Genomic DNA, 25,849 nt, shown 5'->3' with positions numbered 1-25,849 from the left:
GAACTGCCAAACTATTTTCCAAAGTGTCTGTCCTATTTACATTCTCATTAGCATGTATGGGGGTTCCATTTGTTCCACATCCCTTGCTGATATTTGTCATTATCATCTTTGTGGTTTTAGTTAACTTAGAGGGTATAAAATGGAATCTCATTGTGGTTTCAGTTTGGATTTCCCTAATGACTAATGATGTTGAGTATCCTTTATATATACTTATTGACCATTTGTAGTATCTTCTTTGGAGAAATGTCTGTTCAAATCCCTTAACTATTTAAAAATTGTCAGAGGAAATATGTGACAACTATGAACTGGGCTTAGTGAAGAGAGGGATATAAAATATAAAATAAAAGTAAAATTGGATTATTTGTGTTTTTATTGAGTAATAGTTCTTTATATATTCTTGATGTTTCTTATCAGATATATGATTTGCAAATGTTTTCTTCCATTCTGTTGGTTGTGTTTTTGCTTTCTTGATGGTATCCTTTGAAACATAAAAGTTGTAAATTTTATGAAGTCTAGTTTATCTATTTTTTTAGTCACTTGTATCTTTAGTGTCATATCTAAGAAATCATTGTCTAACCATAGTTCACAGATATTTACTTCTGTGTTTTTGTTTAGGAGTTTCAAAGTTTTAGCTCTTATGTTTCATCCATTTTGAGTTAATTTTTGTGTAAGGTGTGAGGTAGGAGTCCAGCTTCATTCTTTTGCAAATGGATATCCAGTTGTCTAAGCACCATTACAAAGACTGTTCGTTTCACACTAAATTGTCTTGGCACCCTTGTTGAAAGTCACTTGTCTATAAATATGAGGGTTTATTTTGGACTCAAATTTATATTCCATAGATCTTTGTGTATCCTTATGCTAGTGTGATACTCTCTTGAGTTTCGTAGCAAGTTTGAAGTCTTACTCTTTGAAGCTGCCCAACAGTTACTTTCATCTCTGAACTGTTGTACTTACTAGCTACATAAGACATTGAGTATATGTCATCTATGCATGGCATGTATCTTTATATGTATATGTCCAATCTCTCTAGGCATATTATTAATGTTTTTTGATGGATAAAGGCCATATCTTATACGTCTTTGTGGGCCTAGGAATCTTAATCATAGTAGGTACTTATTAAATGTTTGTTGAGGATAATAATGATGCCCAACTGACTTAAAATTCTGTATTATGAAAAATTTCAAACTCGTGAAATTAGAGACAAAAGTAAAAAGAACTACCATATATTGTTCACCTAGATATAATAGTTGTGAAAATTTTGCCATAGTTGTTTCATTTATCATACCCCTTACTTCTTCACTGAAGCATTTTAAAGCAAAGCCCAGAGGACATGTTATTTTGTCTGCTGGCTTGTTTTATTATTTTATTTTTTGGCCACGCCCTGTGGCTTCTGGAATCTAAGTTCCCGACCAGGGATTGAACCTGGGCCATAACAGTTGAAAGCCTGGAATCCTACCTACTGGGCCATCAGGGAATTCTCTAGGTCTACTAGTTTTAGATACTTCTTTTTTAAAAAATCATTTTTGAAAATTTAGGAGTTGGTGAAAATTTTGATTGTGAATATAAGTTCTTCGTTCCTGAAACATTCTTTCATATATTTTTTCTTCTATATAGATCCGTCGTCATGAAATACACAAATCAAAGAATAGAGCATTGGTCCACTGGGAGCTCCAAGAAAAAGCTTTGAAGAGGAAATGGAAGAAACAAAAACCAGAAATTTCTAATCTGGAGAAAAGGAGATTGTCTATCATGAAGGAGGTAATGATAAACTGTATTATCCACAGAGTTAGAAAGCAAAAAAGAGGAAAGTAGGTGTCTCTCTTTCCCCACATATCTATTGACGTTGGAGAGACTTTAATCATTGTCATGTCCTTATACAGTGATCTCCCTGGAGAAGGGAATGGCAACCCACACCAGTATTCTTGCCTGGAAAATCACATGGACAAAGGATCCTGGCAGGTTACAGTCCATGGGGTTGCAAAGAGTTGGGTATGATTTAATGACTGAGCACGCACATCGGCACACAGTGATGTACAGGTGGTCTTTGGATAAAGGAGCAGAGTGAGGATTACAGTCTAGTTTCATAGTTTGAATTCCTGCTTTACAGCTTACTAGCTGTATATTTGAATGAATGTTTTAGGAGCAAAGAACTTATTGTCACAGTCAAAATTTTCTTACTAGCTCACATGGTTACTAGCCATGTGACCTTAAATTACTGACTTCTCAGCCTGAATTTCCTTATTTTAAACTGGAATAACACTACTTGCCTGCTTGTATTATTATGAGACTTCAATGATAAAATACTAATAAAGTGAATAGTATGGTCCTTGGCACATAATTAGTGCTATATACATACTTAGGCTGCTATAATTGTTTTTTTCAGTTCAACAGCCATGCTGTTAAATTACTTTGCAAAAAAAAAAGTGTGCTTGTCAGTTGCTTTTATTTGGTTTAATCTTTTGCCAGATGTAGGGTGTTTGAATAAGGAATCGTGTGCAGGAATAAGCAATATGGAAAATAAGAAGAAACTACAGAAGAAAACCCTTTTTATTTGGGCTGAAATCATTGTAAAAGAAATGCCCTTTTTCTTCTTATTCAGTGTTGGAGCTTATGACACTTGTCTGTCTGGGTGACCTACTGTAGCTTCAAGTCACATTCTGTCTTTTGAGGAATTTGTTAGGCTTCCTAGTGAAATATGAACGTCTTGACTTTCTATAACATGAGAAGAATTATATCTCCCAAATAAATGCTCAAGACAAGCTTGTAAAAAGAACAATGGATTGAGAGAGAATGATTCTTTAGAGGTATGTATCTTTTAGTGATCTTAGATAAGTCATGTGCTTTTGAATATTATGTGGTAATTCTCCGTGAAAGAGCTAAGAACACAGATCTGGCCAGGGAAAAGGATGACTTTGAGTCACCCAAAAGTCACTTTGAGGTGACTCTGGGCTTTTGTTTCCCCTCCCTAGTGGTCCCTGCTCATGTCCCGAATCTCTTATACCTAGTAGATGTGGTAGAATTAGGGGTTGAAGAGGAGTGATCAGAGAGGGTGAGTGAAGTTTCTTTGCCTTGTCTCTGTAATGCTGCTTCCTCATATTCTCATGTAATGTTTCTCAACCCTGATTCTAATTTCCATTAAAAAAAATTCCCATTCAAAAAGCAGTATCTGGATTCAGACATACTTATACTTGGATATTCTGGCTCAGTGGATCTGGGATGTGGCCCTTCTTAGGTATTTTTTAGACTGTTGCTATGTAATTTTTAACATTTCACTAGGGTTGAAAGCCTCTGCTATTAGTGGGATTTAGACATTTCCATTTAATAACATATTTTGAAGGTTTTGCTGTATTAGTGTTTAGAAATCTACCTTTTCTTTTTATTGGCGAGGTTGTATATGGATGCACCACAATATATTTATCTAGTGCCTTATTGGTGGACATTTGGGATGTGTGTTAGACTATGGTACAGCATCTGGGAAAAAAAGGGCCTAGAATATAGTGGTTTAAACAAAATAGAAATCTGTTCCTCTCGTATGGAACAACTCAGAGGCACATGGTAGTTGGTAGAGAGCTCTCCAGTCCTTTATTACAGGGCATCCATGTCTGACTGCAGAGTGGTTGTTCCTGCTTCCTTGAGCTGTTTCCCAGGCAGCAGGAAAAGGGTAAGATAGTACATGCTGCTCCTTTTATGCATCACCCAGAAGCTCTGGCTTCTATCCGTTTTCCAAAACTTCATCAAGTGACCGTTCTCACCTATGAAGGTGGTTGGGAAATTAGCTGTGTACCTGGCTAACTTGGGAGTTTCCCTGTTAAGGAGAAAATGGAAAGAAAGGGTATTGATGGGTAAGTAGTGTGTCTGTCACCCACAGATTATTTCCTGCCTTGTCATGGAAATAATGTAATGAATATCCTTGAATATGTTTTTGAGTACATGTATAAATAAATATATCTGGGGCTTCCCAGGTGCCTCTAGTGGGAAAGAACTCGCCTGCCAATGCAGGAGACATAAGAGATGTGGGTTTGATCCCTGGGTCAGGAAGATCCCCTGGAGGAGGGCATGGCAACCCACTCCAGTATTCTTGCCTGGAGAATCCCATTGACAGAGGAGCCTCGCGGGCTACTATGAGACCATAGGGTCTCACAGAATCGGACATGACTGAAGCGACTTAGCCTAGCATGCATGCATAAATAGATTTGTAGGATAAATTCTTGAAAGTGGAATTGCTGAGTCAAAGGATACATACATCTATTATTTCAGTGTTGCTGTATTATGTCTGTAAGGGATGTCAGGGATCAACCGAAGAGGCCTCCTTGGGCATATCCACCTGGGTGTCATCATGATGTGTTAGAGCTACCAGCACCCATCCCCAAGAAACTGGGCTCCTAGATCAACCTAAATTAAGAGAAAAGCTCTTTGACCAGTGTAATTTTAGATTTCATTTGCTGTATGATGCACCCATGCTGTGGGAATCAAGCAAGCAAGGGTCCAAACCCAAATCAGAGACAGCAAGGCTTTGATGAGGATTTTAATCATTCCAACAGTATAGTAACTAACTTATAGTCTCCTTAAATTTTCCCAGTGCTGTCTGGTTTTTATTACCAGAGAACAAAACTGTTAGCATGAGAAGTTTCCAATACTGTTTTTTAAGGGACTTTTATCTTTTGAAAGTCCAAGATACGTTCTATTAGTACCACTCATAAGTTTGGCTTTGTGCTCTGCAAACCCATCTGGGGAAGTAATATATACAGATGGGCCTGCAGAGATTGATTTTCCTATCATAAGGGTGAGTTTTATCATAGAGAAGTGGTAAAGAAATCCAGAAAGAGCAAGAGAAAACCATTGCACTGACCTCTGGCCACTGAAACCATCTGCCACCAGGAGCCTGTGCAGGGACCAGCAGAGAGAGGGCTTCAGGACAGTGGATTTACTGGAGACCTCACTATAATTAACATCAGGTCTTAAAACAACTCTTTAAATTGAAATATAGTTGATTTATAATGCTGTGTTGGTTTCATGTATACAGCAAAGTTATTGTTATGCATGTATATGAACATTGGGGTGCATGTATCTTTTTGAATTAAGAGTTTTCATCTACTCTGGAAATATGCCCAGGAGTGGGATTGCTGGATGATATGGTAGCTCTGTTTCTAGTTTTTTAAGATTGCAGTCCCCAACCTTTTGGCACCAGGGACTGGTTTCATGTAAGACCATTTTTCCACAGACCAGGGGTGGGGGAATGTTTTCGGGATAATTCAAGAACATTATATTTATTGTGCACTTTATTTCTGTTATTATTGCATCGACGCCACCTCAGATTACCAGGCATTAGATCCCAGAGGCTGGGGACCCCTGTTTTAAGGAACCTCCATACTGTTCTCCACAGTGGCTGCACCAGTTTACATTCCCACCAACAGTGTAGGAGGGTTCCCTTTTTTCCACCCCCTCTTCAGCATTTATTATTTGTAGATTTTTTGATGGTAGCTATTCTGACTGGTGTGAGGTATTCCCTCATTGTAGTTTTATTTGCATTTCTCTAATAATTAGCGATGTTGAACACATCAGGTCTTGATATGTTATTCCTCAACAATCTGCTTCTGACAATTTATGTTTCTTTAATTTGATAGGAGGTCGGTGCCTTTTTAAAAAATTAAAACAGTAAACTTTTAAAACTGCCATTAAGAAATATACCTTGTATAATTTTTCTAGTATAAGTGGTAGATTATAATGTAATGTAACATGTAATGCTACATGTATATTACTCTTATTGCATGTACTGCAAGATGGCTAACCAGGGATGGAAATTTAAGTTGTAACCATGTTCTCAGATATCCGGAGAGTTGTAGACAGATTTGCAGTGTGTTAGCAACCTTATAACACCGTGTGTGTTGGGGAAGTGGTTGTACTTCATTTATATATCAGGAAACTAAGTTTAAAGAGGTTGGATTTCTTCTGTTTTTCTTCTGCTTGTTTTTAAGGAGATGGTCCAGTTGTGGATAAATTGACAGATAAAAAATCTTATTCACAAAACGACATGGTATAGTTTGTAAAGTTCAAATTCACTTTATACATTTGTATATTTTTATTATTCCCTAACCCTTGTAATTGGGGGGAAAAAGATTTAAATATAAGTAAAATCTGCTCTTCATAAAAAGTATAGTTACTTAAGATAGACAAATGTTGAAGGAACTATAAAATCTCACCAGTAAAATTCTTTCTAAAAATTATGGCTCTGTTTCTAAAGAAATGAATTTTTCAAGGAGTAAGAAAAAGCTTTTATGGGGATGTTATTTCAAAAATAAGTGATTATCTCAAAAACTCATCTTTTAAAATGCATCTACACAGTTATACCAACATACTGCTTTCTGAACTACAGTGCTATCATAATCTTCAAAAAAGAAATATAATGCCCTATCATTCTGTAAGTAAAAACATTCACAATAAAACTTCTTTTAAAAAAAAAAAAAAAAAAGAGGTTGGATTTTGCTTGGTATCTCTTGACTGGGCCTAGGATGCCAGTCTTCTGACTCCAAATGTGCTCTTTGCATTATGCCATTCCAAAGCTTACTCTTTGTGGGAGGACAGATTTAGGACTTTATTCTCACTACCTTGAGCCAGCCAACCTGCTTGACTTTAGCAGGGGAAGAAGGGGAAAAATAATGTGACTCGTTATTTTTCTTCATGTCAGAAAACAATAACCAAGGTCATATTATATCTTGTTTTCATGGTTCAGAGAAATTCTGGTAAGAGCATTTTTTCCCAGATGTTTTGATTTGAATCAGTGTTGGAAACTGGGCAGTTTCCAATTTTGAAACTCCTTTCAACCTAAGAATGCCATCTGGTGGTGGTGGGTAGAGTTCACGTCTTTTACTCTATTCTGTGCATCCTTGCTTGTAATTAGGAAAGTTCCTAAGTTGAAACTACATGATCAGAGACTCTGCTGTAATGGTATTTTTTGAGTTCTCATTTTTCCAGGATAAAAACTGGAGGAGAATGGATACATGTGTATGTGTGACTGAGTCCCTTTTCTCTCTACCTGAAACAACATTGTTAATTGGTTATACTCCAGTACAAAATAAAAAAATAAATAAAAATGGCGTGTCTAAAAAAAAAGCAAACCAGCTTGTTTACAAATGCAGAAGCATCGCTTTTTTGTTTATTGCCCCCAAACTCATGTCTAACATTGTGTTTTTTAAGTTGTGAGTCATGACCCATTAGTGGATTATGAAATCACTAGTGGTTGAAGCACTAACGATTCACACATCTGAGTTTATGGCTCAAAGATTCATATGTTTACTGAGTTCTCAACTGTGGATCACAACTTGTTTATGGATTATAAAACGGAGTTAGTGGGTTAAAACCATCTTTTGAAAAATAGAAAATAAAAAGAAAGTATAAGAGTGGTTCTCAAAGAGTAAGGTTAAGGAAAACTTTTATTTGGTGTATATTTACATTTACCTTTACATTTGTGTGTAGACTGGGTCATACTTTAATAATGCATTTCTTTGGGTTGAAGCCAAGCATTTAAAATCCACTAATTATTGTAGTGGCTCAGTGGTATAGAATCTGCCTGCCAATGCAGGAGACGTGGGTTCGATCCCTGGGTTGGGAAGATCCTCTGGAATAGGAAATGGCAACTCACTCTAATATTCTTGTCTGGGAAATCCCATGAACAGAGGAGCCTGATGGGCTGCAGTCCACGGGTTCGCAAAGAGTCGGACAGGACCGAGCAATTTTACTTAGTGACTAAACAACAACAAATTGTTGTAATAGCCCCATCTACTGGTACTTAACAATATTGCCATTGAGGATTTTAGATGATTTTCCTGCTCCTGAACAGGCTTTTCCTTTGTGATTTGTTGAGTATATAAGTGTGTATATATATATATTTTCCTGAATAATAATGTTTATCATTAACACGTCTAGATTCTTTCTGATCAATACCAGCTGCAGGATGTATTGGAAAAATCTGATCATTTGATGGTTACAGCAAAAGATCTGTTTGTTGATTTTCCTCACAGGCGCACAGGTAAACTATTCACGTCAAACAAAAGTTTCTTTATCTTATTAACCACAGCCCACACCTGGCTATTTGAAAGAATTTAAAGTCTTCCTTTAGGTGTCATGTTATAATAAATGTGAGTTGCTATTATTAAAAATTTTCATATGATGATTCACTTATGGCAGTGTAGAGTGCATGTGAAGTCAGTTTAAATGAAACAAAATCATCATGGCTCATTTTCCTTCTGCAGGATTTCTGAATGTAACAATGGCTCCGGAGTCCTCTAAAGGTCCCATTGTGGTCAGTCAGGACCCTGTCACCCAGACCATCCGTAGCGAATCTGTTATAGAGCCTCAGGTAATGTGCTTTGCTCACAACCATAATGCTCATGCTAAAATTAAGTTGATGTAGATAGGTATTGTGGTAAACATTTCAAAAGCTTTAATATCAAAATACCAAGATGTGGTTGCTAGAAATATTCTTACTCAAGCATGTCGCCCTTTCAGTGAGTAATGCTTATACTAAACAAGATAGGACTGGAGAATAGTAGCTAACCTGTATTGAGTGATTACCTTGGAGGTAGTTACTATTATTATCCCCATTTAGCAGATGAGAAAACTGAGACTCAGAAAAATTAAGTGACTTGCCCAAGCTTACATAGCTAGTTAGCATGAGAGATGGCACTCAAATCTAGGCTGGTGCCATAAGATTGTGCCACCATCTACAAATATGGAAACAGCAATGAGTCTGTGTCCCACTACAGACTCTGGTGAATCGATATTCATGTCCTGTTACTTGCTAGCTGTTTGATATTGAGTTGATTTCTCAAGTATCTAAGTTGACTCAGTGTTTATTGTTAAATGGAAATAGAGTATACCTGCTGTGGTTGTTGTGAGGATTAGCTGAGATAGGTTATATAAAGTGTCTAGCATAAAACCAGATGCTAGTCCTTCATTAAATCTTTGTCCCTTCGAATGTATTATTGTTATTTAGTCGCTCAGTCATGTCCGACTCTTTGTGACCCCATGGACTGTAGCCTGCAAGGCTCCCCCATCCATGGGATTCTCCAGGCAAGAATACTGGAGTGGGTTGCCATTTCCTTCTCCATCTAATGTATTAGTATGTTTAAAAAGCAGCTACCCAAGAAACTTAGAATTTATTTACTAGTTACATGGGAAAAGCATAGTAATAAAACATTAACTAGCTGTATCTTAATCAGAATTCTTTATTAAAATCTTTAGAATTTTGAGATATGAAACATTTTTTAAAGGCTATAAAAAATTTACTAGTAAAATAAATCAACTTTTTATGAGTGACTATAGGCTTCCCAGGTAAAGAATCCGCCTGCCAGTGCAGGAGATGTAAAGAGATCAGGGTTCAGTCCCTGGGTCGGAAATATCCCCTGGAGAAGGAAATGACTATCCACTCCAGTATTCTTGCCTGCAGAATCCCATGGATGGAGGAGCCCGGTGGGCTGTAGTCCATGGGGTCACAAAGAGTTGGACACGACTGAATGACTTACGTATATATGGATGGGCTTCCCAGGTGGCTCAGCGGTAAAGAATCTGCTTGCCAGTGCAGGAGTCACGAGTTCAATCCCTGGGTTAGGAAGATCCCCTGAAGGAGGAAATGGCAACCCACTGCAGTATTCTTGCCTGGAAAGTCTCACGGATAGAGGAGCCTGGCGGTCTATAGTCCACAGGGTCACAAAGAGTTGGATATGACTGAGTGACTGAGAAAGCACACACAGGACTCAGTACCTGTTTAATGCAATTTCCTAAGTTATTTGTATCTTCTATGAAAAAAAAGAGAATCATCAGTTAGATGGATGATCCTAGGGAATTACAAAGTCCAGAATCATATAAGTATACTGTTTGCTACTTGTAAAGGCAGTTAAGTAGAATGTTGTACATATTTTTAATAGCTAAAGCCCATTAACCATATCCCTAGCCAAAAGCCAGGGATATGTATGTATGTTTTGGTAGTTATTACAAAGTTAGCTTTCAGATAATCATGTTATGAAGGTGGGGAAGTAGCAAGAGTCAGGGTTAGAAAGAAAGGAAGGAGCTGGGTCATGAAGGGCTAATGAACCAGAAAGCAAGAGTAGAGCTGCTAAAGGATTTTAAGAAGAGCACTGTTACGGTGAAATTGACAGTAGTGTGGAAAATGGATTGGGGAGGGAGGGGCAAGCCTGGTGAGAGGGTCCTGTTAAAAGACTCAGATTGGAATCTTGGTGAGAAGTGATGAGGACTGACCCAAAGCAGTGGCAGTAGGGAAGGAGGTAAAGCGGAAGAGGGATAGATTTGAGAGCTTAAAAAGGGGTAGAATTGACAAGATTCGGTGACTGATTGGATGTGGTGGGTAAAGAAGAAGGATAATTTCCAGTCTGCTGGATTGAGAATCTGAGTAGATGGTTATGCTGTTCATGGTCTTAATAATATGGCAGGAACAAGGTTTCTGGAAGAATGATAAGGGAGGCTTAGGAAAATGATAAATTTTAGACATGATAGGTATTTATGTGTAGGATGTTCTCCTCTAGATATCTTTTAGGCAGTTGGACATTAATGTTGAGGGCTCAAGAGACATCTGGGTGAAGACAGAGGTTTGGAAATTAACAGCATTTGACTTGTAATTGCACCTTGGAATTAGATGTAAACATCAAAAATGCGTCAAGTGAGAGGAGAATGACATTAAACAGAGGGGAAGGATAGAAAAAGAACCAATGAATGAGATTGGGAAGGAATGGCTAAAAGAAGAAGAAAAACCAAGAAAATAATGGTATCACAAAATGAAAAAGAAAAGTTTATAAAGAAGATTTTTGAAGGAAAGAAATGAGTTGCCATTGATATCTAATGAGTGAGAAGTAATGGAAGACAAAGACAGAAGTACCCATTTGGTTTGATAACAAGTGTGTTGATGTTTACCATGTAGAGAACAGTTTACATGGAGTGGCAGGGCAGAAGCAAAGCTGAAGGGTACATATGGTGAATGAGAAGTGGGGGTAGATCTCTCAAAAAGTTTTTGGCACAAAAAGGCAAGGTAAATGATAGCTCAAGGTCAGTATAGGATCAGGATAAGATGGGAGAGACTTACATTTAAACGTGGGTGAACTGAAGTTAGTAAGGAGAGGTTGAAAATGGAGAGAGAATGGGTAATTGATGGACCAGAAGAGATAAGAGGGTTTGGTTTCTAGACCACGTGTGGAGGAATTTGCCTTAGAAGGAAGGACCTCTCTTCTCTTATTACAAAAAGAAACAAAAGATAAGTGTGTATGTAACCGGTCTATGTTGTTATTTAATTGTAAGGCTCTTAATGAAGTAGATGATGATGAACAAGAAGGAACTGTTAACAGTCAGTCAGAAGAAAGTGAGAATGAGTTGGATAACTCTCTAAGCTCTCAGTCAAATGCAAATGCAGGAACGTAAGTATATATGGCATAAATATCTACAGTGCTGCCTTTTTTCCAAGGCCATCTCTCCCCTCCTCAGCTTTATTGAGGTATAATTGATAATGTTGTATAATAGATATGTAGATATATATATAATAGATATAGATAATGTATAAGTTTAAGGTGTGCAGCTTGTTGATTTGGTATAATTATATACTACAAAATGGCTACTATCATATCATTAAGTGATGGGTGGTTAATACCTCCATCACATCATATAATTACCATTTCTTCTTTGTGGTGAAAACATTTGAGATCTTCTCACTTAGTACCAGTCTGTAAGTCTGTTTTGAAAATAAGTTCATTTGTATCTTTTTTTTTTTTTAGATTCCACATATAAGTGATACCATATGATGTTTGTTTTTCTCTGTCTGACTTACTTCACTTAGTATGATTATCTCTAGGTCCTTCTGTGTTGCTGCAAATAGCATTATTTTGTTCATATTTATGGCTGAGTAGTATTCTATTGTGTATATATACCACATCTTTATCCATTTATCTGTTGATGGACACTTAGATTGCTTCCATGTCTTGGCTATTGTAAGTAGTGCTGCAGTAAACATTGGGGTGCATGTATCTTTTTAAAGTATGATTTTCTTTGGATATATGCCCAGGAATGAAATTGCTTGATCATCTGGTAGCTCTGTTTCTAGTTTTTCAAGGAATCACCATACTGTTCTCCATAGTGGCTATACCAGTTTACATTCCCACCAACAGTGGAGGAGGGTTCCCTTTTCTCCACACCCTCTCTATCATTTACTGTTTGTAGACTGCTTGATGATGGTCATTCTCACTGGCCTGAGGTGATACCTTATTGTAGGTTGATTTGCATTTCTCTAATAATCAGCAGTACTGAGCGCCTTTTCATGTGCTTTTTGCTATCTGTATGCCTTCTTTGGATAAGTCTCTATTTAGGTCGTCTGCCCATTTTTTTGATAGGGTTGTTTGTTGTTTTGATATGTATCTGGGTGAACTGTTTGTATATCTTGGAGATTCATTTTATTTGCAAATATTTTCTCCCATTCTTTGGATAGTCTTTTCCTTTGTTTATGGCTTCTTGGCTGTGTAAAAGCTTTTGAATTTAATTAGGTTCCATTTGTTTATTTTTGTTTTGGTTACTGTAGCTTCGTAATGTTGTATGAAGTCTGGGAGGGTTGTGCTTCCTGCTTTGTTCTTTTTCCTCAGGATTGCTTTGGCAATTCTGGGTATTTTACGGTTTCATATACATTTTAGGATTATTTGTTTTAGTTCTGTGAAAAATGTCATGGGTAGTTTGATAGGGATCACATTAAATCTGTAGATTGCTTTGGGTAGTATGGCCATTTTAACAATATTAATTCTTCCAATCCAAGAATATGGGATGTCTTTCTGTTTCATGTGAGGTTGACTCTTCTACAGAGGTTGCAAATTCTAATGTACTCATCTCACATGCTAGTAGTGATGCTTAAAATTCTCCAAGCCAGGTTTCAGCAATACGTGAACCATGAACTTCCAGATATTCAAGCTGGTTTTAGAAAAGGCAGAGGAACCAGAGATCAAATTGCCAACATCTGCTGGATCATCAAAAAAGCAAGAGAGTTCCAGAATAACGTCTATTTCTGCTTTTTTGACCATGCCAAACCCTTTGACTGTGTGGATCATAATAAACTGTGGAAAATTCTGAAAGAGATGGGAATACCAGGCCACCTGACCTGCCTCTTGAGAAACCTGTATGCAGGTAAGGAAGCAACAGTTAGAACTGGACATGGAACAACAGACTGGTGCCAAATAGGAAAAGGAGTATGTCAAGGCTGTATATTGTCACCTTGCTTGTTTAACTTATATGCAGAGTGCATCGTGAGAAATGCTGGGCTGGATGAAGCACAAGCTGGAATCAAGATTGCTGGGAGAAATATCAATAACCTCAGATATGCAGAAGACACCACCCTTATGGCAGAAAGTGAAGAGGAACTAAAGAGCCTCTTGATGAAAGTGAAAGAGGAGAGTGAAAAAGTTGGCTTAAAGCTCAACATTCAGAAAACTAAGATCATGGCATCCGTTCCCATCACTTTATGGGAAATAGATGGGGAAACAGTGGCTGACTTTATTTTTCTGGGCTCCAAAATCACTGCAGATGGTGATTGCAGCCATGAAATTAACAGATACTTACTCCTTGAAAGGAAAGTTATGACCAACCTAGACAGCACATTAAAAAGCAGAGACATTACTTTGCCAACAAAGGTCCGTCTAGTCAAGGCTATGGTTTTTCCAGTGGTCGTGTATGGATGTGAGAGTTGGACGGTGAGGAAAGCTGAGTGTCGAAGAATTGATGCTTTTGAACTGTGGTGTTGGAGAAGACTCTTGAGAGTCCCTTGGGCTGCAAGGAGATCCAACCAGTCCATCCTAAAGGAGATCAGTCCTGGGTGTTCATTGGAAGGACTGATGTGGAAGCTGAAACTCCAATACTTTGGCCACCTAATACAAAGAGCTGAAAAGACCATGATGCTGGGAAAGATTGAGGGTAGGAGGAGAAGGGGACGACAGGATAAAATGGTTGGATGGCATCACTGAGTCAATAGACACGGGTTTGGGAGTTGGTGATGGACAGGGAGGCATGGCATGCTGTGGTTCATGGGTTCACAAAGAGCTGGACATGACTGAGCGACTGAACTGAACTGAACCAGCTGATCAGTCACAGTTCTTAATGGGCTCTGCAGGCCCAGATCCTCCAACTTTTTAAAGGAAACCAGAGAATATAGAAACCTAATTTTTAAATTTTGGAAACTTTGAATGTAAAAAAAATAAAAAAGAAAACCAAACTATGTGTGAAACACTGTTGGAGCCAAACAAAGCACATTTTCTGCCTGGAGGCATCCCTCTGGTTGCAGTTTTCAACCTCTGCCCCTGGGATTTTTGAGAGCTGCAGTTCAAGGCACCACTAGAGGATGCCTTGCTGAACAGTTCCTGAGGATTGTGATGCAGAAACTCCAGAAGAGAAAAGTTGCTTCTGGGATGCTTCACCATCATTGTATGTGTCTCGTCATGGCAAACGGCATATGCTCTTATTTGGTAATTTTCCTTATTTGGCGCTCTCATTATTTGGATATTTCCATGGTTTCTAAGAATACGAGAATTTGCAATATTTTGTAAAACACTTTTTTCCTCTCTTTGTTGTCAGCCAGAGTTGTTTCTTCCTTGTGATCATTAAAACCTGGCCTTTGGTAAAACCCATATCAGCTTTCTGGATTAACCTTCAATATCTCTAGCAGTGATTGTGGAATCTTCAGGAAGACAGAGGCACTAAGACAAAGCAGAAATTTTAAATGAAGTCAGTGCATTGTTGCATTTGTTTAGCAGTATGAAGAGAGGGTCCTCTATTAAAAGTCTACTTAATTATTTCCCATCTTTCACTTTTAACCATGGAAAAGTAAAGTGTGAGTGGGTTTTCATTTGGGAGGAGGTTTGCTCTGGGTCTGTGCAGCTTCAGAATTTAAATCTCTGCTGGTTAGTTTAATCAAATGTGTACCTATAATAAATTCTTTAAGCACTGCCCTCAACTCAAAACTTTCTCAACTACAGAGCTTATACTGATACAGAGCAGGTATAAAAGCACCTGTACTTGCATCATCCAAAGGATAAAATACATAGGTAACTTTTTACTTTTCAGGAGGAAAGGCTAAGAAGCAGATGTCTCTGTGTGAAAAAGGGCGTTGTGAAGCTTCAACAGATCAGGACAGAGACCCCCCTGGGAGGGTAGGAGGAAAAATGAAGGGGGCCCCTGCAGAATTTTTAGGTTAGCTGCCCAAACTCCAGAGGCCAACTCTTACATATATGCAGTGGGACTGTAAAAGTTACAGTCTCAGCAGCTTTATGGTTTTCCACAGGATCGTGGGAGCTGTGTTCCCTTTTTATTTGGTTTCCTTAAAAGATGAATGGAATGAGGGCTTTCTGAGACTTGGGGTGGTCCTCAAAATCTTGAGGTAGAACCTGTGATGGTGAAAGGTTCACAGCCCAAGGAAAGAAAGTGAGAAAAAAAAATGCAAGTATAAGTGCTGAGAAGAGACAAAGTGGCCAGGACATAGCTCATCCATTCAGTGATCTCAGAAAGGAAATTGATTCCAGAAATGTACGTGAACAAGCCACTTTGTAGAATCCTGTAGATGATTTTTTCTAGGCTTCCTGAGCTGGAGGCGTTACAGTCACTATGAATGTTGATTCCCATTACCAAAATAGATAAGAAGACACCACGGCTAAACTGTATGTCTGTGTACCCCTCAGCAGGGTATTCAGCACAGTAAACCAAATAGTAGCCTTGGAGGAATCCCTTTCCCATGCAGAAAAACAAAGTCTCTGGAAAGGAATACATCTGGAAAAGGCCTCCCTCTAGTGAGCAGTGAGTAAACAAATGCCCTACTGGTCTTGGAGGATCTCCTGGGGGTGTGGGGGGTGGCTTTGGCTCTCTGTGAGGACAGGTACACTGGTGGCGGAGGTACTAGGGAGTTCTCATTGTTGTGAGCGGTCCTAGAGGTCACCACTTTGATGCCAAGCTGATTTCAGTGTGTTATATTGATATTCTGCTACCTTTCTGAACCTTGGTTGAGTTAGTTTTAGCATTGGTTTTCTAGGGTTTTCCTATCATGTCATCTGCAAATAGACATAGTTTTGTTTTCTGAGTCTTGTATCACTAGCTTCTTTGTTTTGTGTACTGCAGTAGCTAAGGGACAGTGGTAAATGATGGTGGAAATAGTGGGCATCCTTATTTTGCTCCTAATCTGTGAAAATGATACTTTTGTTAACTCTTTAGTAAAGTGCTGGCTTCAGTACTCAGGTCTTTTTTTTAAAACAAAAACAATGCTAGGGAAACATCTTTCAAATCCTGTTTTCTTGAATGTTTTTATCAGAAATGAATGTTGAATTTTCTCAGACTTTAACATTTGTAGATAATCATATGTGTTTCATGGTTAAATCTATTAGTATGGTTCTTTATATTACAGATGCCTTTTTGAAATATTCTTGAATCCCTGAAATAAATTTCACTTGGCATATTGTTTTTATTATTGTGATACTGGATTTTGTTTGTTAATATTTTATTTAATAATATTCTTGCATTAATATTCATAAATGATATTATCTATAATTTTTAAATATGTAGTATCAGATTGAGGTAACAGTGTTGTACTTGATTTTATAAGAAACATCTATTGGAAAGTTTTCTAATTTTTTAAGTTCTGGAACAATTTATGTGGCATTGGGACTATCTGTACTTTGAGTGTTTGGTAGAATTCGCTTGTGAAACTATTTGAACCTGGTGCTTTTTGTGTGGGGAAGTACCATAATAACTTTGTTTCTTCTATGAAGATTGGATTATCTAAGCCTTCTATATCTGTTGATGTCAATTTTGATAAATTACATTTTCTCATAAAATTATCCATTTCATCTAGATTGATGACTGTATGTCCATTGAGGTGTGCAAATAATCTCTATACTTCTGGAAAATGTCTTTTCTTAACTAGAGCTATAATTTTTCTGATTTCTTCCTTATCAATTTTTGCTTTTATCTTTAGTATAATCTTCTTTGTGCTTTTTTTAAAGCTTTCTGAGTTGAGAATGTAATGCATTTATTTTCATTATTTTATTTTAATTGATAAGCATATTTAAGGTTCAGAATTCTTCCATGATCACTGCCTTAAATGTGTACTATACAACTGAATATGTGGTGTTTTATTATTTTAGAAATTAATTTTAGTTTATATTTACTCTTTTACCTAAGAGTTATTTAATAGTTTTTATTGTTGTTTTCTTTCATTTTTAAGCTTCCAGATAGAAGAGTCTCTTGGTTTTCTTCTACAGTTGTTTTTAGTTCTACTGTAGTCAGAGTGTGGTTTGTAATATTTCTTCTTATGGAATTTAATGATGCTTTCTTTGTGACCTGAATATATGATCAAATTTTTGTGAATGTCCCAAGTGTGTGTTTGAAAAGAAGGTATATTCTGTATTAATAAAGTTCTTTATGTATATCCATAAGATCTACCTTATTGATTATATTGTATATGTCTTCTATATCCTTATTTATTTTTGCCATTATCTTGTATTGAGAGTGGTGTTTTAAAGTCTCTCACTGTTAATGTTTGTTTCTTTGCATTTGATGTTTAAGTATATGTAATTTTGTTTGGAGTTAAATACCTCCATCCTTATAAAGATGGTTATTTTTCGATACATGGATATCCATGTATATTATATCTTCATTGTCAATTATGGCTGTTAGCATTATAAATTGGCTAACAAGTCAAGTTAGTGTCTCTTGGCTTCAGTTGTACTTTGATAACAGGAACAAAACCTCTGCTTTTTTTCTTGTTTCTAATCACCTGGATTGTCTTTGCTTATTCTTTTAGTTTTTCTGAATTATTGTGTTATAAATGTGTCTTTGTTTTTAACATAGAATTGGATCTTGCCTTGTTAGTCAATTTGAAAATCTTTTTTTTTTTTCAAATTGGTGAAGTAGGCTTGTAACATGTATTGATATGATTGATATATTTGCTGTCAACTTTGTCATTATTTTATGATACTGAGTGTATTATACTTTAATTATAATTTTCCTTCTTTATGTGAGATGTCTTCTGTCTTCTTTTAAAAGGTTTCATTGGTATTTAGGAAGTTTGTATTTTTTGTCCTTGCTCGTTTCTTTATATCAACTTTCTGTAGAGCCTTTAGTTCCCTGTTTTCTTACTTAAGCTTTCACTGTCAGGCTTGCAGTGGTGTTTTTGACTTTCACCTACTACCTGTGCAGCAGGTGAGTCATGCTGCATTCCCATTTCTTCCCTGCTTTTCTCTCCATCCTCTTCCTCATTTTTGAGCTGCATTTTTGACCTTTAATGGAGCATAAAACATTTACATATTATTTTTCCTCTTATATCTCTATTTTTGTTTTTGTTCTTGGGCTATAAATAAATATATCAAATACTTATCATCAGTCCCTTTTGACATATCCCTAGTTAACTCTTGGTTGAGTCTCTCAGACAAAGCTTATGCCATAGGACTTGTAAATTCAGTTTTCCTTGAGTTTTTGAAAGTTTAGAAGTTTTTGTATGGCTTTGATATTTGAAGGACATTTTAGCTGGATATAAAATCTATGGTTCCTATTTTTTTTCCCTTAACATTCTTAAAAATACTCCATTCTTGGTTTGCTTGGAATGGTTTTTTTTGAAGTCTGATGCTAGGATAATTTTCTTGCCCTTCACTTGCCCTTGTAAATAATTTGGCATTTTATCTAGTGACTTGATTTCTTTTATCTTTAAAATTTAAATTTTGCTAAACTATATGTTAGATTACCTTTTCAGGTCATTTTTTCCTTTCCCACACAGTTTTCCTTTTCCTATATTTATATATGGGCCCTTTCCTATATGTAAGCAATATGTATATATTCTGTTCTTTTTCTTTCTTTCTTTTTTGGCCTTAAAAGTTTTCTTTGATTATAGTTGTAGTTTTAAAGTATTAGTTCTAAATAACTGTTTCATTTTTCTTTTTCAGAAACTTCCCTTATAGACACAAAAGATTTTTCCTGGTTTCCCTTTTTAGGCACTTTCTCTTTGACCTTTTGTAGTCTTCTTAATCTTAATTATATTCTTTTTGTTGTTCTGTAATTCTTTAATGTTGCTTATTAAATGTTTGTTTAACAATTCTTCAATGGAGACATTGTATTTTAACCTTTATTTCTGACATAGTTTTTCTTTGATTTCTTTCCTCAGTTTAATCAGTTCTTTTATTTCTTCATGTTCCTTGTCCATTTCTGGTTTTAGTTTTAGAATTTCTGATTAAAGAAATGCTTTTTAAAGTATATTTAATTCTACTTAAAGTATTGTGTTATAGTTTTCTTCTGCTTTTTTCTGCATGTTGGGGGCAGGAATTTCATTACCTGAAGTATTTCAGTTTCAGTTTTCTGGTTTGATGTACTTCCTTTGTAATACTGAACATTTTGTGGAGAGGATTGGGAGTTTGGGGTGATTTTTCTCTCAGTTACAGTGAAGCACAACTTCTTTAAAGCCTTTTTTTTTTTTTTAAAGAAAAAAAAAGTATTGGTAGATTAAAGGTGGCTTCTCCTCCAATATTGTGGCTCTGTTTTGTCTTGCAGGTCTTTTGCATCTTTTTCCCTTCAGCACTCAGCCTCCAAAGTGCATCTTTCCTTTTCTGTTAACTGTCTTCTCCTTAAAAAGTGATGCCTTCCCAAGACTACCACCTTGGGTTCTGCACACTTCCTGGTTGGGTTATGATTGCCCATTTTTTTTTTTTAAGTATTTGCATACTTAGAGTGGACTTTTTCTTTCTAGAGGTAATTTTTGCCACCAGTAGGCTCTCAGCTTTCATTTTCTCTTTGCAGTCATTTTGAGCTGCCCCCATTCTTTGCAAAGGTTTCCTGCAGGAGCTCAAGAAATATGTTTGTTGGAATTTGATGCTTTTTCTTATACTTACAGGTAGTTTGAAATTAGTAGTATTCTCTCTCTTCCAATAATACAGAAGGTATGGGTTGTATGCTGTTGTATTTGCTTTTCTGTTTCACTGTACAGTGTTTGGAGGATATGTAGAGTAATTCAAGTTTAGCTGGTCACCATTTTCTTCAGAATACCTGGAAATATGTATCATCTTTTAAGTGCTTTTCTTTCAGAACCTAAATGTAACTAATCTTGTACAGAATAACTTTTATTCTTTACACTTGAAGTAAATAATTTTTTTCATTCGATAGGTTAAGATTAGTTTTATCTGATTAGTTGTTTGAAAAAGCAGTTTCTAATTTTTGAATACGTTATGTCTCAAAATGTTAGTTATTGACTGCTGAACATGGGGTATTAGTAGAAGATGAATTAGACTTGGAATCTGAGGACTAAGCCTTTGGCTACTTTCTATTTAGATCATCTCTGGTCTTTATTTCCTCAGTTGTAAAATATGAGGAGGGTAGAAAATAAGATTTCCAAAGTGCCTTCTGGTCTGAAAATTTCTGTGAATTCTGTGAGTTCTTGTGAGCATGGAATTGATTTCTCATATGATAATATTATACATTATCAATAAATCTGTAACCCAGTCCTCAAAAATCTCTACTGAGTCATTGGTGTTTTTGGGGGGTCATCACATTCCAAGTGAGGAAGCAATGGTTGTAAGCCTTTCTCTTACTTAACCCTTACCACTACCTTACTTCCTCTGTAGACCTTTGTAATACAGGCTAGAGAGGAAGAGGTGATGTTGGAGGCATTCATTGTGTGAAAAAAGGGAGAAAGAATTGAGAAGATGAAATCCCAAGTGGAAGAAACCAAATGACAAGGAAAATTGCTCTTTCCAGTAGGCTTGGGTAGCTTCTTTTGAATGGGATGTAAATTAGAGATGCTGATATTCCTAAGTTGTCTCTAAAATAAAGTCATTAAAACACTGTTATACAAAACCATCACAAGCAAGGAAATCGAAACTGTAATCAGAAATCTTCCAGCAAACAAAAGCCCAGGACCAGATGGCTTCACAGCTGAATTCTACCAAAAATTTAGAGAAGAGCCAACACCTATCTTGCTCAAACTCTTCCAGAAAATTGCAGAAGAAGGTAAACTTCCAAACTCATTCTATGAGGCCACCATCACCCTAATTCCAAAACCAGAGAAAGATGCCACAAAAAAAGAAAACTACAGGCCAATATCACTGATGAACATAGATGCAAAAATCCTTAACAAAATTCTAGCAAACAGAATCCAACAACATATTAAAAAAATCATACACCATGACCAAGTGGGCTTTATCCCAGGAATGCAAGGATTCTTTAATATCTGCAAATCAATCAATGTAATACACCACATTAACAAATTGAAAGATAAAAACCATATGATTATCTCAATAGATGCAGAAAAAGCCTTTGACAAAATTCAACATCCATTTATGATTAAAACTCTCCAGAAAGCAGGAATAGAAGGAACATACCTCAACATAATAAAAGCTATATATGACAAACCCACAGCAAGCATCACCCTCAATGGTGAAAAATTGAAAGCATTTCCCCTGAAATCAGGAACAAGACAAGGGTGCCCACTCTCACCACTACTATTCAACATAGTTTTGGAAGTGTTGGCCACAGCAATCAGGGCAGAAAAAGAAGTAAAAGGAATCCAGATAGGAAAAGAAGAAGTGAAACTCTCTCTGTTTGCAGATGACATGATCCTCTACATAGAAAACCCTAAAGACTCTACCAGAAAATTACTAGAGCTAATCAACGAATACAGTAAAGTTGCAGGATATAAAATTAACACACAGAAATCTCTTGCATTCCTATACACTAACAATGAGAAGACAGAAAGAGAAATTAAGGAAACAATACCATTCACCATTGCAACAAAAAGAATAAAATACTTAGGAGTATATCTACCTAAAGAAACAAAAGACCTATACATAGAAAACTATAAAACACTGATGAAAGAAATCAAAGAGGACACAAACAGATGGAGAAATATACCGTGTTCATGGATTGGAAGAATCAATATTGTCAAAATGGCTATTCTACCCAAAGCAATCTATAGATTCAATGCAATCCCTATCAAACTACCAACGGTATTTTTCACAGAACTAGAACAAATAATTTCACAATTTGTATGGAAATACAGGAAACCTCGAATAGCCAAAGTAACCTTGAGAAAGAAGAATGGAACTGGAGGAATCAACCTGCCTGACTTCAGGCTACACTACAAAGCCACAGTCATCAAGACAGTATGGTACTGGCACAAAGACAGAAATATAGATCAATGGAACAAAATAGAAAGCCCAGAGATAAATCCATGCACCTATGGACACCTTATCTTTGACAAAGGAGTCAAGAATATACAATGGAAAAAAGACAACCTCTTTAACAAGTGGTGCTGGGAAAACTGGTCAACCACCTGTAAAAGAATGAAACTAGAACACTTTCTAACACCATACACAAAAATAAACTCAACAAGGATTAAAGATCTAAACATAAGACCAGTAACTATAAAACTCCTAGAGTAGAACATAGGCAAAACACTTTCCGACATAAATCACAGCAAGATCCTCTATGATGCACCTCCTAGAGTATTGGAAATAAAAGCAAAAATAAGCAAATGGGACCTAATGAAACTTAAAAGCTTTTGCACAACGAAGGAAACTATAAGCAAGGTGAAAAGACAGCCTTCAGAATGGGGGAAAATAATAGCAAACAAAGCAACTGACAATTAATCTCAAAAATATACAAGCAACTCCTGCAGCTCAAGTCTAGAAAAATAAACAACCCAATCAAAAAATGGGCCAAAAAACTAACAGACATTTCTCCAAAGAAGACATACAGATGGCTAACAAACACATGAAAAGATGCTCAACATCACTCATTATCAGGGAAATGCAAATCAAAACCACAATGAGGTACCATTACACACCAGTCAGGATGGCTGCTATCCAAAAGTCTACAAGCAATAAATGCTGGAGAGGGTGTGGAGAAAAGGGAACCCTCTTACACTGTTGGTGGGAATGCAAATTAGTACAGCCACTATGGAAAACAGTGTGGAGATTTCTTAAAAAGCTGGAAATAGAACTGCCATATGACCCAGCAATCCCACTTCTGGGCATACACACCAAGGAAACCAGATCTGAAAGAGACACGTGCACCCCAATGTTCATCGCAGCACTGTTTATAATAGCCAGGACATGGAAGCAACCCAGATGCCCATCAGCAGACGAATGGATGAGGAAGCTGTGGTACATATACACCATGGAATATTACTCAGCCATTAAAAAGAATTCATTTGAATCAGTTCTAGTGAGATGGATGAAACTGGAGCCCATTATACAGAGCGAAGTAAGCCAGAAAGATAAAGACCATTACAGTATACTAACACATATATATGGACTTTAGAAAGATGGTAACGATAACCCTATATGCAAAACAGAAAAAGAGACTCAGATGTATAGAACAGACTTGTGGACTCTGGGAGAATGCGAGGGTGGGATGTTTCAAGAGAACAGCATCGAAACATGTATATTATCTAGGGTGAAACAGATCACCAGCCCAGGTTGGGTGCATGAGACAAGTGCTCGGGCCTGGTGCACTGGGAAGACCCAGAGGGATCGGGTGGAGAGGGAGGTGGGAGGGGGGACCGGGATGGGGAATACATGTAAATCCATGGCTAATTCATTTCAATGTATGACAAAAACTACTGCAATGATATAAAGTAATTAGCCTCCAACTAATAAAAATAAATGGAAAAAAAAAACAAACACTGTTATAATTGATGCTGCCATAAAAGAGAATTGGTGTACTTGTGCTTATCTCCAGAGCCTACTTTCCTAACAGTGACTCCTAATTTGAGCATCTTTTGCAATCTGAAGAGTAAGGATTTCTCAAATCAATCCTGCTTTCTTTTTTCTTAAGAGTTATTCTCTCAATTTATCTCTTTACTCTTGTGTTTAGCAAGAAGAAAAGCAGGCTGTATGTTCAGTGCGTGCGTATGCATGTGTGGTCGCTTCAGTAGTGTCTCGACTCTCTGTGACCCTATGAACTGTAGCCTGCCAGACTCTCTGTCCATGGGGATTCTCCAGGCAGGAAAACTGGAGTGGATTTCCATGCCCTCCTCCAGTGAATCTTCCTGACCCAGGGATCGAACCTGATCTCTTATGTCTCCCATGTTGGCAGGCAGGTTCACCACTATCTCCACCTGCACGTTCAGTACTTTTCCTTGTAAACTTTGACAGATAAATATCCAGTTTCATTGCTTACAAATTCTGCTTCCCCACACAACTCAGCTTTTCTACTGCTTATAGTAAGGATTGCCTTTTTCCCAGTTTCCAATAACATGTTCCTCATTTCCTTCAGAATCCTCACCAGAAACTTCTTTATATTTCTATTATTCATATATATTCTATATATTCATATTTCTACCAACATTCTATTTATGATGATATGTTATTTTCTCAGATGATACAGGCTTTCTCTACCATGCTCCTGACTTCCTCTTGAGTCTTCAATGAAAGAATCTTTAACATTCATATTTCTACCAATAATCTTTTTAAGGCAGTCAGGTTTTTTCTGTTGTTGTTCAGAACTTCAGTTGCTAAGTCATGTCCAACTCTTTGCAACCCCATGGACTGCAGCACGCCAGACTCCTCTGCCCTCCACTATCTCCCAGAGTTTGCTCAGATTCGTGAGTCAGTGATATGATCCATGGAAAGGAGGCTTTTCCTATCGTTCACCTAAAAATTATTCTAGCCTTTATTCATTATCCAGTTCCAAAGCTACTTTCATATTTTTAGGTATTTTTTACATCAGCACTCCATATCTAGATACCAAAATCTGTATTAATTTTCTGGGGCTGTGTTAACAAATTTCTACAAACTTGGTGGCTTCAAACAGCAGATATTTATTCTCTCACAGTTCTAGGGGCCAGAAATCCTAAATCAGTTTCACTAGACTAAAGTGACGATGTTGGTATTGCCACATTCCCTCTGGGTACTCTAAGTGAGATTCTATCCCTTACCTCTTTCAACTTCTAGTGGCTGAAGGTGTTGGCTTGTGTCCATATCACTCCAGTCTCTGCCTCCACCTTCATGTCACCTTCTCTGCTTGTGTGCATCAAAATCTCCCTCTGCTTCCTTCTTAAGGATGCATATGATTGCATTCAGGGCCCACTTGGAGAATCCAGAATCATCTCCCTATCTCAGGATCCTTAGCTTAATCACACCTGCAAAGTACCTTCTTAGTCAGATAAGGTAACATTCACAAGTTCCAGGAATTAAGTTATAGGTGTCTCTTGAGAGGGCCATTCTTAAGCCTACCATAGATAGTATTGTATTATTATTTTGTTGTTGCTCTTTGATACAACCTGATTCTTAAAAGTATAAACATTAGAAGACGTTAATGGAGATTTTCCCAAGTTGTACAGAAATTTCATTATGACACTTTTCTTATGATTTATCCTGAAGGTTGGATTTAGACCTAACTTATACTATGCAATGCAGGAGACCCAGGTTCAATTCCTGGGTCGGGAATATCCCCTGGAGAAGGAAATGGCAACCCACTCCAGTATTCTTGCCTGGAGAATCCCATGGACAGAGGAGCCTGGCAGGCTACAGTCCATGGGGTTGCAAGAGTCAAACAGGACTTAGTGACTAAACCACCACCACTTATACTATGTTGCAGTAGGAGTCTTCGTGATGCTTTGATAACTAGCCATAGTGTGTGTGGACCACATTACAGGCCTTTTGTTAAACTTTGTAGCAGCTAGTGTTCAATGTGCTGTCCACAGGTTGCTTGAAAGCAGCTCCACTAGGTTGAGGTTTTTGGAGTCACTTCTTCTGTTGTTTTCTCGTAACAGTTTCATTGATTTATCATTCATATACCATACTATCCATTTAAAGTATAATATTAACAGAATTTGAGATTTTTTTTAGTA

At 37.0% G+C, this 25,849-nt stretch overlaps 1 protein-coding gene and 1 pseudogene across 1 annotated transcript in view; one reads left to right on the top strand and one right to left on the bottom strand.

The window, feature by feature from the left end:
* Nucleotides 1-25,849, top strand: part of SPICE1 (spindle and centriole associated protein 1) — a 59,455-nt gene that overhangs the window by 9,347 nt on the left and 24,259 nt on the right. The window contains exons 4-7 of the mRNA XM_020879664.2: nucleotides 1,615-1,758; nucleotides 7,924-8,026; nucleotides 8,250-8,356; nucleotides 11,305-11,420. Of these exons, the coding sequence (XP_020735323.2) occupies nucleotides 1,615-1,758; nucleotides 7,924-8,026; nucleotides 8,250-8,356; nucleotides 11,305-11,420 (470 nt within the window). The remainder of the gene's footprint in view (nucleotides 1-1,614; nucleotides 1,759-7,923; nucleotides 8,027-8,249; nucleotides 8,357-11,304; nucleotides 11,421-25,849) is intronic.
* Nucleotides 15,348-18,286, bottom strand: LOC110128734 (3-oxo-5-alpha-steroid 4-dehydrogenase 2 pseudogene; annotated as a pseudogene).

Source organism: Odocoileus virginianus, chromosome 4, assembly GCF_023699985.2.
Source record: "Odocoileus virginianus isolate 20LAN1187 ecotype Illinois chromosome 4, Ovbor_1.2, whole genome shotgun sequence".
Lineage (NCBI taxonomy): Eukaryota > Metazoa > Chordata > Mammalia > Artiodactyla > Cervidae > Odocoileus > Odocoileus virginianus.
This window is presented reverse-complemented; position numbering and strand designations above follow the sequence as displayed.